Source organism: Osmia bicornis, chromosome 4 (genome assembly GCF_907164935.1).
Source record: "Osmia bicornis bicornis chromosome 4, iOsmBic2.1, whole genome shotgun sequence".
Taxonomy (NCBI): Eukaryota; Metazoa; Arthropoda; class Insecta; order Hymenoptera; family Megachilidae; genus Osmia; species Osmia bicornis.
The window spans coordinates 11283187-11300807 of NC_060219.1; the positions used below are offsets into that span (position 1 = coordinate 11283187).

At 33.3% G+C, this 17621-nt stretch overlaps 3 protein-coding genes across 7 annotated transcripts in view; 1 reads left to right on the top strand and 2 right to left on the bottom strand.

Annotated features, from left to right (window-relative positions):
* Positions 1-90: 90 nt before the first annotated feature.
* On the top strand, positions 91-2670 carry LOC114874943 (WD repeat-containing protein 74). Its single transcript, XM_029184727.2, has 8 exons — positions 91-282; positions 410-557; positions 958-1053; positions 1128-1434; positions 1674-1771; positions 1836-2037; positions 2140-2415; positions 2495-2670. The coding sequence occupies exons 1-8, from the start codon at positions 225-227 to the stop codon at positions 2573-2575; spliced, it is 1266 nt and encodes a 421-aa protein (XP_029040560.1). The 5' UTR covers positions 91-224; the 3' UTR covers positions 2576-2670.
* A 232-nt stretch (positions 2671-2902) lies between these two features.
* The window catches only part of LOC114874918 (serine-rich adhesin for platelets-like), a 55251-nt gene continuing 40532 nt past the window's right edge, over positions 2903-17621 (bottom strand). For 4 of the 5 annotated variants that reach the window (XM_046285434.1, XM_046285435.1, XM_029184659.2 and 1 more), the window contains 8 exons: positions 14707-14755; positions 7243-7380; positions 7001-7153; positions 6740-6918; positions 6437-6640; positions 6208-6354; positions 6028-6121; positions 2903-5940 (listed from right to left, as the gene is read on the bottom strand). In XM_046285434.1, coding sequence (XP_046141390.1) covers positions 5654-5940; positions 6028-6121; positions 6208-6354; positions 6437-6640; positions 6740-6918; positions 7001-7153; positions 7243-7380; positions 14707-14755 — 1251 coding nt within the window. In that variant the 3' untranslated portion in view covers positions 2903-5653. The remainder of the gene's footprint in view (positions 5941-6027; positions 6122-6207; positions 6355-6436; positions 6641-6739; positions 6919-7000; positions 7154-7242; positions 7381-14706; positions 14756-17621) is intronic. The other variant, XM_029184697.2, reaches the window with a different exon arrangement.
* LOC123987732 lies at positions 15156-16316 on the bottom strand. Its single transcript, XM_046285436.1, has 2 exons — positions 16032-16316; positions 15156-15502 (listed from the first exon to the last, which is right to left on the bottom strand). The coding sequence occupies exons 1-2, from the start codon at positions 16268-16270 to the stop codon at positions 15391-15393; spliced, it is 351 nt and encodes a 116-aa protein (XP_046141392.1). The 5' UTR covers positions 16271-16316; the 3' UTR covers positions 15156-15390.

Genomic DNA, 17621 nt, shown 5'->3' on the forward strand with positions numbered 1-17621 from the left:
TCTGAAATGAAAAAATGCATTGTGATACATATAGAATATTAATAAAATCAAATGATAACAAAATGTGATTATTAAATTAATGTTTTCTTTTTTATGCTGTTTTATCTGAAAAGAAAATTCGTTAGGGTTATGTTTATAGCGACATCTTTAAAAAATTGTTCAATACAAAGATCAATGCCACTTGCTAGGCTTTGTGATTAACAACGTGTATAACCTAATCGAGGATGGAGGTAAAAGATAATTTTCATATTTACGTTGGATGTAAATCTGGAGCTTTCAAAGGTAATTATTAATATATTAATTTAAATTATCTTTGAACGGTTATGTCTTTCATTGTATTTATTACCTAACCTAACCTAAGAATACTAATGATCTATACACAAATTTGATTTTATACTTTTGTAAATAGGCGTAAGAATTGAGCCGGAGAAAAATGTGACGCGGAACATTCAGAACTTGGTATTCATAAAGGATAACGATGAAGTTACAGCAATGTCATGGGGCGATGATGAGGAAAAAGAAGTTTTAATTGCATGTGGAACCAAAGAGATTGGAAGGTTATGTATATCTCAATTCACCAGAGTCCATAACTGCGATGCACAGCTCCCACTCCGCTAATTGCTTCTAATATACGGGGTGAAACAATAGTACGGTTGAATAGGAAAAATACAGAATGATAGACGTGAGTAAAACCCGTGCTACCCGTTATACAGCAAATGATGCACTGTCGCGTAGATGCACCGCGAGGCGGCGCCTCAGCGACGCTGTGCGCAAGCGCACGGGAATGGGAGTATCGCCAATCAGGGCGAAGATGCGCACGAAAGAACGAAAACTGGTCTGTTCGCAGTCATGGACTCTGGTGGCGGACAATTTAAATAATAATTTACCAACTTATACAAGGCGAAACTAATTGTATCTCTTTTTGAAGGTAACTAATGATTTTCTTACAACTTTCAGTATAAAAGTTTACGACACGGACTATACAACATTCACATGTTCCTTTACTTGTGATGCTGGAAGAGGAAGAGTTAATGGTATATCACGATACGACGAGTAAGTGTTGTTTAAAAAATTTACTTAAATAATGCCATATAGCATTTCTTTTTTAACACGATATTTCACGACAGAGGGATTCTGACTGCTGTTGAATCTGGAGAAGTTAAATTATGCAAGTATAACGAAAAGGAGGAAATTCTTGTAAATGCTGGAGCAAATTTACGTAAAATGCGTCACTCGAAAATAAATAAAAAGATGATAGCTACTGGAGGTTTTGAACATTATCTAAAGCTGTTCGATTTAGAAAAACAGAAACAAGTATTCCAAGCAAAAAATGTACCTCCCGATTGGTTACAGCTAAGGGTTCCTGTTTGGATTTCCGATATGGACTTTATTCCTACAACAGAAAACATTGTTACTGTTGGTAGATATGGACATGTAAGACGTTCAATTACATTGATTCTTTTGCAACGTGAACCAAAGGCGATGCCGATTGCCGCTTGAGAGCCGTTTTCTATTGATACGTACGCACCCACACAGCTGCCTCCAGCAACCGGTAGAAACGGTTGTGTGGGTGTGGACATGTGAAAAGAAAACGGTAGCATGTAGAATGTATTATAAATATTTTCCACCGTCATCAACTTGCAGACATTAAGAATTTGTTAACATTTTTAAAGGTATCCGTGTATGATCCAAAAACACAAAGAAGGCCTGTTATACAATTACAATTAAAAGACGAAGCGATAACAACATTAAGCACAATGCCGAGAGAAAAGTAAGTATAACATATGATACGTATTGTTTTTCACATAAATATAAAAATCATACTGATATTACAGGCAAATCATAATAGGGACTGGAAAAGGTAAAATGAAACTTGTAGATTTAAGGAAACCGTCTAAAGTATTAAACACGTACAAAGGATTTCTTGGTAGTGTAACCGGAATAGCCTGTAGCACAAGTGAGCCTTATGTTGTTAGCGTTAGTTTGGATCGATATTTACGGATACATCACATTGATACGAAACAATTACTGAGAAAGGTAAAATTGATTCAAGAATAAAATTGTAACTACGTTACGAGCTTGAGCGATAATTACAATACGATGCGGTTAACGAGTTACTTTACTTGGCTTATGTTGTAGGTATATTTAACATCTAGGATATCTTCGATCTTGTTACATTCAGGATTTTCATTACCGAAAGAAAACAATGTTAATGAAGATTCACGAAAAAATACCAACGGTGTTGATGAATATTTAAAAGAAGAAAATGACAACGTGCCAAGAGACCAAAATTCTGACACAGATTATGATATTTTATTTGATAAAATGCAAGTTGTTGGTGATAAGAAACATAAAGCATTGACTGAAAGGAAGCGTACAAATTCGAGAAACGATTTAACAATAGATAATGAGATTGTAAGTAATATAATATTCTCATCATTTTTGAAAAACGTGCAAAATATTTATATAATTACTCCTTTCATTTATAATTTAGGTACTCTATAAATCTCCGTTAAACAAGAATGAGAAACTACCAAAAAGTTCAAAGAAACAGAAAACCTCGAATCTAATTTAGCTGTAAATAAAATGAGACGAAATATCATGTTCTGTGTATGTACATAAGTAATATTATTTGTAAATTATAAATAAAATTGCAACACATTTTTATGATACTGTTATGATGATCTTTGCTTCACGCATGATTAAAACTTCTTTTATTTCATCGTCACCCAACAGGTCGTATCGTGACTTTGGCTCAATAATTCTTACACCAATTTACAAAAATGTCCATATAAGCAAAAAAAAAGTTTCTGTTATGAAGTATTTTGTCACTCAGCAAATTATTCTTTTTCTTTTTCATTTGAAACTTACATGTATGTACAAGGGACAAATAATATGCTACTTGGTTATTGTACAATTTATTCTTAATACCTTGTTCTATATATTGTTTTGGTTCACAAAATACAGCGCGTATCAATTTCAATGGTTTCTCAACTATCAACAGGATGTTTTCTTTAATATTAAGATTTTTGTTATTTTTGTGTTGTGCTGTCGATACAATTGTGACGATATTGAAATTGGACGCGCTGCACAGGATGATATAGGCTACTGTAATTTTTTTATATCTAAAAACTAGAAAAAGTGAACGTGACAACTTGTAAAGTTGAAACACGTATTTTGTACTAAAAGGAAATAAATGTTCGCAGCTACAGCACACTAAACTCTTATTCGGCTATTATTTTATCAGCTGTACAAAAATCATTGTCCACTACGCCTCTTGTTAATTAATACTAACATAAATTTGCTTTATCCTGACTGCGCTCGTGTTTTTATTTATTTTTTTTTCTTTTTATCTGAAATGGAATATTTATTCTTATTCTCATAAACGTACCTAGGAATAAATTTACTAAATTACAGGCACTGTCCCCTTCAAGAATTAAGTGTTTTACCCACATTTCTACAGATAAAATGGAACTTTGTGCCAAAAAGGAAAGTACGTTTCCTTGGCACAGAGGCCATTTATGTACAAATTTCCACATATAGATGTAACATGCAGAATTTATAATTCCATCTCTTTCGTGCAGTTAAGCGTAAAACAAAGTCTCTTTCGAGAAGAAACAGTTTTAATTGATCGTGTTTGTACAGGAATGCTTTCTGCCACTCTTATAATTTTTCGTTATTGAAACACTGTTATACAACGTTGAGTGGAGTTCACGTTTCACGTACATAGTTCTCAAATAAAATTCATTAAAATTTATCAGTGATTTTACTGTTTATGTATGATTTTTATACAAACATAACAGAAAATTAAAATCAGTATGATAAATAATTAATAAGAAATAATTTGCGTGGTTTTTTAAATTAACCATTTTCCTCCTCGTTTTTTTTTTGGTATTTTTTTTTTTTTTTTTTTGATTAACCATTCTTTACATACAACAATTAGTAACAATATAAAATATAATTAGAAAACGTTTCATTCGCATCTTACGTGCTGTTAGTTACATCCTCCTTAACGATTACATAATATTATACAAAATGTGGTCACAGATCATATAAAAGCTTTGCTTTTTCATTTTTCTCTATTCCAAAGGAAACTTTATCAACGTAACGTAGTTAATTTATAAAAACCTCACTGTAAAAAGCATATACAAACATGATAAAGGTACTCAAAGAAGCGACATTAAATAAAGTTATATCTATAAAAATCTAAAATAAATGTAAAATAAAACATGTTCGGAATTAAATTTGATTGTAAATAATTTGAAGAACATGCCATAGTAGATTCGTTTTGAAAAGTGCCGATTAAAAAGAATTGGCGGCAGCGTATGTTCAAGGTAAAATTGTTTCCTTTTTTCATGTTTTGTAGGCCTTTTAATATTGAACAATATACTTTTTCGTTTTAAATAATTTAAAAATACATAGAGCAATAATGTTAAAATTTAAGGATAGATCTTGAATTGGGATTCATTTAATTATTACTTTCCTGTACAGAAATGTCCTGGTTGCAGATGAATCATTTAACTTGCACGACAACACAATCAATTTCAAATATTCTAATTATTATTTCGTTTTTTTCCTGTTCATTAGTTATTATATGCGTACTATTACCGTTTAGTAGCTATATATCAGAATCGGTTATTAATTTGCAAAATCAAAAGCACCGTATTTTTTTTTCTTTCTTTTCTTTTCTGTTCTTTCTTGTAAAATGTATCACATGCTGTGCAATTGTTTAAAACAGAATTATTTATTATGCGCGTCAGTTTCGAATATTGAAATCTCTAACGTGATAGTTCACGAACAAGAAACTATTCTTTTTTCTTTTTTTTTTCTTTTTTGTTGTTGTTTTTGTTTAGGATAAGCACACGAGATATACATATGTAGACATCTGCTTAAAACTGTAGCCTTTCCGTTTCTGTCAGGAAAAAGCGTGGAAGGCCTCTGTAAATGAGGTCCATATTTATTAATTATGGAGCACTCTTTCGATATACGATAAACGCTTCTTTCGTGTCCTGTTGATACTTCCCTTCGAGCTGTTTCAATGTAAATAAAGTAAATTACCTCATAATTTCTTTATCTGAAATAAAATACAAAGGTTCCATTCAAAGAGTATAGTAAATGTAAAGGATGAAACAAATAGGCATTCGTTTCTTCTAAAAATTGTGAAAGATTTTCAACAGAGGATTGAAGAAAGGGTGTAGAGATATACCCTGAGCAGATAATGGCGTAGCAATCGTTCCTGGCAAGAAGCTCGAACGTCTATGCTGAATACCGTTTGTACCATAAAAAATTAAGCTTAATCAACTTTATACAGTATGCAGCGACGCATCATCGTTAGTTGTCGCGCGTCCAGTAAACCGTTTGCTGTCTTCTCGCTCAGCGTGACTTAGTTATTTCTGATAACAGTTGTTCTTATGACAAACTGATCGAACGAGCACAACAGAGTAATTATTTCTTTTCCTTTTTTTTCTGGTTTTTTCTTTCTTTTTTTTCGCAAATTCTTAACTGCAGGGGAATAGAAGCATTAAGAACAGACGAAAAATAATATGCTTATTCGTTCACTGTTTGCTGTTTTTGCATTGAAAATTGTGACGTTAAAGTCGTATTATAGTAATTCACAAATGCGTGCTTAATAGCACGTTAGAACAGCATTCCCTCATTCTCCTCCTGATACAGTTACTTCTCTCCATGCAGATTCTTGAGATTGATTTACTAAAGCAGACTGAGGCTCAGAAATATCTGACGTCGCGGGACTTAGCGGTGGACTAGGTGTTTCGATTACTACTTCAGATTCGTTTACTTCAGCTGTATCTTGTTCTGTAACTTCCGCTTCACCATCGGGGATAGAAGCTTCGGATTGCAGAGAACTCGGTGCCTTTGACGCAATTGAATCCTGTGCTCTTAAGGAAATAGAACTATCTTTATTGCTACTGCCATTTTCACCTGTAAATGAACCGTTTGTTTCTGTCGTTAGTTTCTATCGTACATATTTTTAGTTTAAAATATACAATTTACAAAAAATATTCTTACCGCAAGGCCTAAGAACGAGGTAGAATAGTAGATCGGATAGGGAAATTATACCAATCACTTTATCATCATCATCGACCACTACTAGCCTATGAACCTGAAAGATAGGGATAGAAGAAAAATTAATTTTCACGTAACAGTACTTTTTCTAAGTAAAAATGATAAACAATTAAAAAATTGTACTTCTGCTCTAACAATCTTTTCCATAACGGTAAACAGGGTTTCATCTAATTTACAACTTTGAACTCCTTCGAACCATTCATTACGGTGTTCATTTGCTTCGCGTAATGAAACATCTAAATTGTTATATGTTTTTTCTGCTGCTAAGTTCTAAAATACGTTAAGTATGATTAATAATCATTGAGAGTGGAAAATATGTAAACTTATCGTTAGACTTTGAAAATATACTTACGATAACATCAAACTTTGAATAAATGTTAACTAACTTTCCATCAGAATCAATAATTGGTAATGCTGAAACTCTCCTTTCAACAAATTTTTTTAGTGCTAAAATTATGCTAGTTTCTTCTGTTGCCGTTTCTATATTTTCGAATGTACCTATCCTTAACTCCCTCAATGTTTTATTAGTGAAGGATGGTTTTGGTAGCTCGTGTATCTATTGTTAAATTAAAAGTAATATAATATATAAGTACTCTATCGATCGATTAGAACGATCAGCAGAATATAATTTCTCGTTCGTCTTACTTATACTTACATAAAGGAAGAGGAACCTAAGAATTCGTTTGTGTGTCAAAATATAGAGAACATTTCCAGTATCCGGATCTATCACAGGTAAACGATGAATTCTATTTTGAATTAATGTTTTAATGGCCTCGTACAAAGATGCATCTGGGCTAATGCTCACTAATGGATGAACCTGATCCTTTAAGACTTCTGCGATAATTAAAACCAAAAGTTAGATGGTTATACACTATTAATATTTATATTCAAACTTTTATGAAATAAAAATATTTACTTCTCCATGTATCTAACTCGTGTTCTTCCAATTCATCCATTGTTACAGACGGGCTGGTATAGTACATTTGTAAGATTTTTATAAAGTCCGTTATAGTTAACATTCCAATAAATTCTTGTCTTCCACTGTCCCATAAAGGTGCAGCTCTTACACCTGAGGGGAAAAAGAATTGTTAGGAACAAAAGATACACGAATCTTTGATTGAAAAGAAAGGAAAAAAAAATGGAATAATTATTATTTACCATTGTAAACCAGGGCGAAGAAGGCCTTCTTGACAAGGAGGTGCGTGTCGAACACGACTAGTTTGGCACTGGTCGGTATTAGGTCGTAGCATTTGTGAAATTTAAAGAACTTGACGAAAATTTGTGATTCGTCCTCCTCTGAAAGTCCAAACAGTTCACAGTAGAGTAGTGCTTTCTGGTTGCGACGAAGCATGCTTGACTGTTACGATGTCACAATGTTGTTTTACAGTTTTTAAAAGTTTCTCTTTAAATTATTGCAGGCGAAAAAAACGACTTATCGGTATAAACGTAACTTGTACGATTACGAATTGACACTATGTACTTGCATATACTGCAAAACACTTTCATTAAGACGCATCGCAAAATTCTATTGTCAGCAGAAATCAAGAGTAGTTGACAATTATATAAGAATACGATAGGAGAAAAAGTAGCACAGTTTACGTAATTTTTTTTTCATCAACAAGACTCACAGAAATAGATACACATATACATACATATAAGTAATCCTTGAATCAAGAATTCAAATCGTATAATTTTTGTTTCCACGTTAGAATATCTTATTAGAATTGTATGGCTATAAAGAAAGTTCGGTTTCTCAAATTTATTTTTCCCACTCTGTACAATTCACGTTGAAAAATAAAATTAACGAGTAATAGTAGCTAACATTAAAATTGATCAACCAAGAAACATGATTCGATGAAATGGTACTTGAAAATAATCTGAATATTGGAACACTTATTGCTCGATGACGTCTATCGGTGATTGGTGCTTCAAACTTTGAGTAACGCAATAATTAAAGTTCATATTTCCCGTCTTGTGTATTAATTATAATTAAAAAATTTGCCATTTCTTAACAGCTGAAATACACAAATTACACTAAATATAAAAACAGACAAATTATAAATCACACAATTCTTAAATAAAATATTAAATTCACCAATTTTCAGAAAACAGCAATGAATAATTGCACTTTAATCGCGCATTCTAAATGGGTCAACTGCACATAACTGCACTATTTGTGAGATTTCTATTCACACGAAACTTTCACGTTATAAAAAAATAGCTATGCAATAAACTGGTAGCAGCAACAAGTTTGCTGTTGAATAATCAACAAATTATTTTGGCAAATATTTGATGTAAGAAACTCAAGTGAAACGTAAAATTTCGGGAAACATTCGTTACGGTTTCTACGCGATGATCATGAAGCTACTGACTGCTGAAGAGATTGTGCAGTACATTTAAACCTTCGTTGCTCGAATGAGTACACGTTACAAATATACCGACGAAGAGACAGTGATTACTACTAATGCAACAACGACGACGACGACGAAGAGCGTCGGTACGGTTTTTTTAAGTTTAGAAAAGAAAAGAGAAAAATCCTGAAATGAAATATTCGTTTTATATTAAATCCTATATTTGGTGTTATGATTGCTATATATGGGAGCTATCGACAATATTATACTACACTGTAGCGTGAAATTAATTGATGTTTCTGCAACAAATTAAATGCCACGATATGAATCACAATTGAATTGAAACATAGTTATTTTTACTCTTCAGATATGAAAGCAACTTGAACGATCATTGACCTAACACGCAACACGTATTACAGGTACTGCGATCGTGAAACGTTGATTTCAATATAATTGTGCTTTGTTTTTAAAATGGAATCACGTTTTTTTTTCTCTTCTTTTTTGTTGTTTTTTTACTCGAGAAAATTAACCAGAAGATTCACAAGTTCTTCTTCGTTGATTCTGCTTTTGTTGGGCTGAGAAAATTGTGGTGATTTTCAGTTATCTGTTTACATAGAACCCTCCCTCATCGTTACGCTTTAATAAAATGATATTGTATATATTTTCTTTAGCTGCTACAACACAATCAAGTCACGATTGCAATTAACGAATCTTGTTGTTGAATGTTCCCTTCTCCTCGCTAATGATATACCCCCGCGTTGTTCCTTTCCAATCGAGACCCTGATTTATTCAATGAATGATATTTTATGGGAAAATTGTTATCTTGTTATTTTATTTCAGCTTTCTCGGAAGTGAATATAATATGTAGGTATTTATCAGTGAAAATGAAATGTAACGAGAACGAAAGAGTTAATTACACGAAGGAATTTAATATTATTATGGTATGATATATTAAAATTCTCGAGAATTTTGTTTGATTTCAAAGATTTCAAAGTACCTTTCTTAAGAATCCAAGAAAGCTCGTCGTCGAGTGGTGGATTCTCCACTTCGAATTCCTTGATGAGATCTCTCGAATAAATAGGATCATCGTCTTGACTCCACCAGGCAGTACTGACTTGCCTCAAGGTAGCTACTCCTTTACAATTCGAATAATAATGCAGCGCCAACATTATTTTCCATCTTTGCTTCTCGCAAACGAACTTTTGGCCATATTACAGATCCTTTCCACGATGACATCGCCTCGAAACTCTTACGATAGCAATTCTTTTCACGATAAGATGTGCTTGCAGCTTTTTATTTTACCGTTCATCATCCAACTATTATTATTCCCTTCGATAATTATCCAACTTCACTTCTGAACAATTTTAATCGTTTTACCTTTTATCACTATTTCGGTTTAATCTTAATTCATATTAACAAACACTGTTTCTTTGCTCTTTCAATTTCCTATCGAAAATAATCATTGAATATATCTAGAAAAGTTTTTTCTATCACTCGTTTTAATTGGGTCGTGCAAACTTGAAACAGATTTTCGAGTTGTCATGTGAATAATGTTCATTCTAAAAACTCTTTTATACTATTTTTGTTGAAAATAAAGACAATTTAACTTTAATTACCATTCAGTATTCGAATGCTATTTTTCAATTTAAATTTTCCGCTTGCTATCTTCATTTTTTTTCCCTCTTCCTAACAATTTCCCTGAATTTGTGTAAGAAAAGATACTATAGTATCTTGAATTTTAATTAACCAATGATGTAATTTCATGAAAAGACCAATTGAAAAAATATTTTGAGTTGTCGATTATGAACTCTCATTTACGAAGACGAAAAGAAGAAACTCTGACCGAAAGAAATTTTTCAAACGAGTAGAGGAAAGAAAAGGGTATTTTAACTCGGAATCAAATATTCATCTTACTTTGACGACACGACGAGGCAAAGGAAATTCACTAGGTACGGATTAAATCTGAGATCGAAATAGAGTTTGCTTGGCGATGACACTTGAAACGTTGGCCGAATCTCGTGAAAAAAGCAGTCAACAAATCTCCGACTCCTACCTGCCAGACAAATTTATCCCTCCTTTCAACTTACCCTCCAAACATTCAAGGATTCATCGATTTGCTAATCAGTTTTCGCCGAATGTACAATTTTAAAGAGTGACAAACAATTTATCTGGAAAATTAGGTATTTTTATCATCCCTTATTCCATCCTGGAGCAATGTCCTACGTTGTCAGTTTCAATTTGAAAATTGGTTTCATTTAAATATACTCCTCCCCCTCTATTCGGATATATAATAAATTAGAATGAGTTGAAATTAAAATTTAAAAAAATTTTATGAAACTGGAAATCATCGAAACGTTATTAAAAAACTAAACGACTGGATTAATGATAAATAAAATAGCGAAGGAAAATTGAATATAACAATTGCCGAAGAATTTGCACGCCACTGCAAATATACGGTCTATAAATAGATGTGTTTCCATTGCCAATTGGTGGATACATGACAGGTAATTGACAGTAAGGTGGTCAGTCTAGCTACTCTGCCTCAAAACCAATACATAATTCCGTCAGTCAAGTATTTCTCATAATATAATAATTATCGGTCATAAATATTTACGTTCCTTCCTTATCAATTTTTCTTTTCATTTTTTTCTCCTTTTAATACAAATTTTACTTTTCTTTACTTTTATTTAATACAATGTTTATTGCAATCATTACTCACTCGTGCTGTGTATCGTTCAACGACTGAATATCATGAACTGGAATTTCAAAAACTTTGGAACGATTATGCGTATACTTTCTTCAAGATTCTCTTTAATACTGACAACATAAATCGTATGCAATTTCGATCATCATCATAATAAATAAATATTTACTTTTTCTTTAAACTACCACCTATTACCGATTTAAAATGGTTAAATTGGTTAAACAACTAATTTGAAATTTCTTAACTGCACAATTAAACTCACTGATGTGATCATGAATGATTAAAAAAAGAAAAGTATAATTTTGTATGAAACAGTTTTATTCTACGTAGTCGAGGAGAAGGATCTTCCAAAGTTCTTCCGACGTTGAAACGAACCATCTTTTCACCGAAAGGAATGCTTTCACCTGACAACTCGAAATCTACAAACGGGGACCTTCTCTCTTTTAGATCCAAGTAATTGTCGCCGTTTGATCGACGCGTCGCGAGTTTTCCTCGGATTCGTCGTCTTTTACGAACCGAATAACCGAATAACCGAACCGTCTCTGACTACTCTGTGTATTCCTTCTGTTGCTACTCGGCCGGCCACCACCTCGTCGACGATCATCGTCATCGTCATGGACGATTCGTGCCAAGAATAACTCTCTGCACGAAATTCAGGCTTCTTGCCAAGAAAAAAGTTTGCTCAAAATACGATCGGACATTTTCCTGCCTACTTTTTACCGACCGTGCATTGGTAGTTTACTTTTCGATTGAGAGATCGGTAAAGGTAAATCGTACCTTTGAAATGATCCAACATGGAAATAGATAATAAGAGATTTATTGAAATTTGTTCGATAGAATCAAGTTGAAAGACGTTAAAGAGAAAAGCAATTGTAGCCTTGTAGTAATTATTAATTAAATAATATTCTTCAGGGAAACGAAGCAATCGAGCATCGAAACATTGTGTAAATGACGTCGTCTGAAAAGGCTGTTAAGGAAAGTGAAGGATTAAGCTCGATGACGTTTAAGCCTTTCTAAAGAAATTGGGGTGACATCAACGTTTCCAAATATCCAAAAAGGAGAGATAATGAAACGATTTTCGGTCAACTTCTAATCGAGATAGAAAATTCCTAATTGAAATTAAAATGAAAATTCTATATGGAGTTTTAAGATCAATAACTCATTGTCAGTGATAACTTGTAATAAACGTTAAATTTTAATTAACATTACAGCCTAGCGTACACCAAGCATCGAACATGTTTATTCTAAAATCGATCAGAATCCCATATGTACATGTACCCTTATCGATTGTTTGCTATTAAGAATAAAACAGTCCAAGAATACTGGCAGTCAATCGATATGAACAACTACATATTGTATTATCAAGACTGTTATTATTATAGCTATTGCTGTACACTAACTGTATACATAGGTGGACACGAATGAAATGTTTTAAGAAATATTTCATTCCTATTAACAAGTATGTATACATCTACATACCCCTATTCAATTTGGAATTACCAATACGATACAATAATTATAATTGTAAGTGATCGTTCTTCTGCAATTTATTTTTAATAACCGAGCATATAGATATGTAATTTTCAGCTGGAAAAAAATTACTTAACATTTTCATCGAATAAAGAAAATAATCAGTTCTTTACAATAGTCGTGACAAGTTCAAGTTCATCGATCTCGTTGTACACTACCGATAGATAATAGCAACTACAATATAAGACTCTACTTCAAGATCAATAATGTAGAATGTATGTAAGTAAGTACAACGTTCAAGCGCAGTCAGTTGAGAAAACTCGAGTATCAGTCGATTTTCCAATGAAACCTAGACCTCGACCTATATAGTCGAATTATAAATAAGCGTTCCCTTCCTGGTCAATGTTGCAGCAAATCCCGTGGAAACGCGTATAACTTTATATCTATAATATAATATAATTTACGTGCTCTACTAAACTGTATAACGGATGATATCCACTATTTTCGATATTTTCAACTCACTCGTTAATTTCTAATCGAAAAGGCTTCCACGACAATCAAGGCGTTAATCAATTGTGTATAGGTACGAAGAATTTTTACCATTTTTGCGAAACATAATGGAACGCTTTCCACTTGTACGATCGAGTTACTGAAACATATTACAGTACCTCAAGGGTAATTGTGGGTTGGAGGGTGGAGAGATGGGGTAAGAAAAATTCCATTAGCTCTGTTTGCCGAGTTTTCGTGTTTATCGAACGCGCGCAACTCACCCCCCATGACCTAGACCCACATAGAAATGTGCGAATGCGTGATAGAATGCGTCACAGAATGCAATCTCATTTACCTTCCAGCTAGCTTATCCTCTACTCCATCCCCATTTACGGGACATTTTTATAATTCAAAGGTTGAGACCTAGTCTCGAACAATATCTATTATGCTGGAATACTACACATACATAATATAATAATAATAATATGAATTCAAGACAATTCTCCTTGATAATTCTCCTAAGCTACAGAAATTTTTCTCTGACAATTAAAAACAGACAAACGAAATTATTTTATTTAACTTTTCTTACAATCATTTCTGATTTTCACAGTTTTTTCAGATCCTGTCTCTATCTTTGTCGAGGTTGAACGAGCGAGCTGGACTCCCGGGAATTCATCGATCGCAACACCATACACCCACGATACAGTAGGAAAGAGAAATACGGGGTGGATCCCGGTGCCACGATTTCAAGGGAAAATCTATAGACCAGGATCGAGCACGTGGGAAGCACTTCCTGGTTTGATTTAAAGCTGTTGGCTGATTCAACTCGGAATATAATTTAACGCACTTTCCTCTTTGATGTACGACAGAATACCGTTTCTAGTAATCGACGACGACGATGACGAACGAACTATTGTTTCGAAATAATAGCGCAAGTAATAATTTCCATAGGATTCCTTCTACCCGATTCGTTGATGCAATTATACGAGATATAGTATTTAATCAATTTTATTTCTTCCTTGATACGAAGAGCTAAGATTTATACATGTACAAGTGGTTATTCTAACGGTTATTTCACGAATATCAATAAAATTTTCTATTCTATAACTTGTTAAGAATTTCCTTCTGTCCCTTATTTACGCAACGCCACTTATTTATAAATACATTACCTGCTCCATCGATTTTACCAGCGTTTTCTATCTTTCTCCTAGAGCTTTCGTGAAAATGTTCTATCAGCTAAATGTACTCGATGGTGATTGTAATTGTGATCGCGATTGTGACTCGATCGTGCGAGTAAAATAGAAGTAGGTACATATGTGCTACTTAGAAATATTGAAATATTTGTCAGGCAGCCTGACACAATTTTATGTGTTATTATATTATATTTCGAAACTTCTGAATACTGTGAACATTGTGACATCGTTTCGTTTAATAATTTATCAATTTATGTTAATCTTTTGGAACAACTTCACTTTAAAATGCAATTATTATATGAAATTATTGTCGGGTACTTAAAAAACTGCATTTTATTGCATTTTAAGTTCAAATTCCAATGGATAAAAGAGAGATTAAAATATAAATATTTTGATAGAAGAAGAAAATACTCACCGAGATCAGAGAGCGAAACTTTCTCCAGGAACGGGTCTACCACTGGTAACTGAAAAAAAGAAGCAGAAAACACGAATTAATAATAATTTATTGTAAACGTTGAATAAACCATATTATAATTATACGTGCAATTTATTGTTTATCGCTTTAAATTACTTTATAATGAGTAGGAGAAATGAAAAAAGTAGAAAAAGACAAGCAAGCATTTGCTCGATCTTGCAGGTAATATCTCTTTTTTCTGTTTTTCATGAAACAGAAAGATAATAATAAGTACCAACGCCTTCTTCAACAGAGATTTCGGACTGAACGGTTGCCTCTTCTTCACGTTCGTCGTAATTTTCGTGTACCAACTTGACAAGATACCAGACGAACTGCTACTATGAGTGACGCTTGGTCCTTTAGTGACACTTCCGGTCGGTTCACTGGTTTGTCGACGAAACACCATTTTCACATAAACGTTCAATTTCAATGACAATTTCGCGAATAAGGCAAGAAATTCAAGAAAATCCTCCAAACATTTTTCAAACACGATTTCACTCACTTCACGTTACAATTAGACTTTTTATTTACTAGACGACTTTCAAAATCATCATCAAGAAGAAGAAGAAGAATTAATTTAACCAAGTCACTCACAGCACGATCGTGTTCTTCGATTTGTTGAAGGAAAGTAATTGAACATTGAGATTAAGAGGCAGCGTATGAAGCACATTTTAACAAACGTATTTTTTCCTCGATCACGAAAGATAACTCGTGTAGCAAGAATTTCCAGGAAAGGAAAAGTAACGTTTCCAGTTTACTGAAATTTTATTCTATCATAATTAAAAGCAAAAACATAGCATAGAAATAAAAGCACGATATTATCGGGGCAAACATTGTAAGACGTTTTATCGTTAACGTTAATCGATTATAATTGTCGTTGATCGAACAATCATCAAACGATCATCGAGAAAGTAGAATAATACAATAGAATGACAATAAGACGAGAGCATTTCGATTGCCACCACTTTCTTGAATGCACTGTGCCTCCTCTTTGAGAAATTGACGATTGATTCGAGTAGCACAGATGCCACATTGGCATTGAACGTCGATCACTACTTCAGATGAATACCAATGAGTTACACTACCACTACATTTTCAAACAAGTAAAAACTAAAGGCTATAGATAGGTAAAGAATTTCCTTTATGCTTCCATTTATGATATTTATCGGTACAGTTATCGGTAAAGGCATTGAAAAAATGACGAAACTACATAAGATAAGAACAAGAGACACAATCGTACAAGAAAACGACACAGCGCAACACGGTTTCTGTGAATCACCAATCACCCTAGACGCCTCCGTTTCTTCCCATGGATGTAGCTCTTTTTTCTTTCCTTTTCTTTTTGTTTCTTCTTTTTTTCTGTTTTTGCAACGAGCACAACATCAGCAAGCAACTTGCTCGTTCCGTGCCAAGAATAGTGATACCGCGTGGATAACCATACAAAATACACGTAACAAGCACAATAAACGAACGCACGATGAAACGAGACACGACAGGCGCCAAGCATCATGAACGATCTACTCATTTCACCAACGAGCTTTCCTCCTTGAAAATACGACAATTTTTCAAAGCATTCGATGAATCTTTTCTGTTCCTACAGAAACATTTTTCACTGTGGTAGTCGACTTGTTGATAGAAAATTACTTAATTTATAATTTTGCTACGTATTTCTTAAGAAAACATTGAAAATGCATTTCTACGTAGTCAATAATTCTGCAACTATTAATATCACTCATTGAACGCGAACTTGGCGTGTCTTCAAAGAATCTACATGGCGCTAACTGAACAGAAAATAGATCGTCTTTATCGAATCTTTACCAAATCAAACAGGGAAATATTATAATTTCAACGACACAGGAAAAGAAAATGATTTAGCATCTTTAAAATTGCTATCTTCCTGTCAGAAAAAAAAGAAACAGAAGCAGAATCAAAATTCATCGTAAAAAGCAGCTGTTGATTTGTGCTATCGCATCTTTGCTTAGTCGAAGCTTAAAAAAGGAGCAAAGAAATTGATTCTAAAAATATTACCTACACAGATAGTTTCTGGCATTTATTCAATCGGCTACTAGCCACACAAGTCGATGAAACGGTTATAAATTATCAGAAACATCAGAGGTGTACCGATATGATCTTGAATCAACTCTCGTTGCAACGTACCTAGATATTTTCAAATTTCACGAGTGTAATTCAATTCAATAAGTTGATTAACGTGATAATTTTTTCCAAGAAAAACAAATCATTAATCAGATGTAGAACAGAACTGTCCACGAAGATGAACACAAACAGAACGTACGACTCGAGTCTGGATTTAAACGGGACACCTACGCGAAAATTCCATCAATGTACTCCAAGTCGTGTAAATGACACGAGAATCGTTATCTGCAGACACGACGTTTTAACATCATTCACGTATCATTTCTATTTTCCGATAATAAAAGATCCTAAGAGAAAGTTTTCGCTAAAACGTTTCTCATTTTTAATTAATCATTCATTCTTCTATACGCACTGTAGAAAAATTTCTACATTTCTTTTGTAGATTACCAGATGACACATAATTAATCACTGTATCGTAAAATTCCAATCTGTACGAATGACCGATAATCTTATAATAGGAAAATTTATATCCGTCGAAATTTACATCAGCCGCGCCGCAAAGTAAAACGCTACTCGATGACACTGCTATTCTTACAACCGAAATCATCACCGACAATCTAAATATACTCCCGCGAGGAAAATGTTTACAAACCAGTCAGAGTAAACATTATCAGTGGCTCGTAGATAAACGGGCGGAAATTAATTAACGACGTAAAGAAACGTGACAAAGGTTATCGTAATCGATAAATACAACTACGCGAAATACTCGTGTATGCTATTTT

Coding starts and splice junctions, on each gene's coding strand:
- LOC114874943 (XM_029184727.2), top strand. CDS start 225: ATGGAGGTAAAAGATAATTTTCATATTTACGTTGGATGTAAATCTGGA. Junction 283..409: donor TAAATCTGGAGCTTTCAAAG/GTAATTATTAAT, acceptor TTTTGTAAATAG/GCGTAAGAATTGAGCCGGAG. Junction 1,435..1,673: donor CTGTTGGTAGATATGGACAT/GTAAGACGTTCA, acceptor ACATTTTTAAAG/GTATCCGTGTATGATCCAAA.
- LOC123987732 (XM_046285436.1), bottom strand. CDS start 16,270: ATGAGTAGATCGTTCATGATGCTTGGCGCCTGTCGTGTCTCGTTTCAT. Junction 15,503..16,031: donor AAGAAACGGAGGCGTCTAGG/GTGATTGGTGAT, acceptor ATAAAATTTCAG/TAAACTGGAAACGTTACTTT.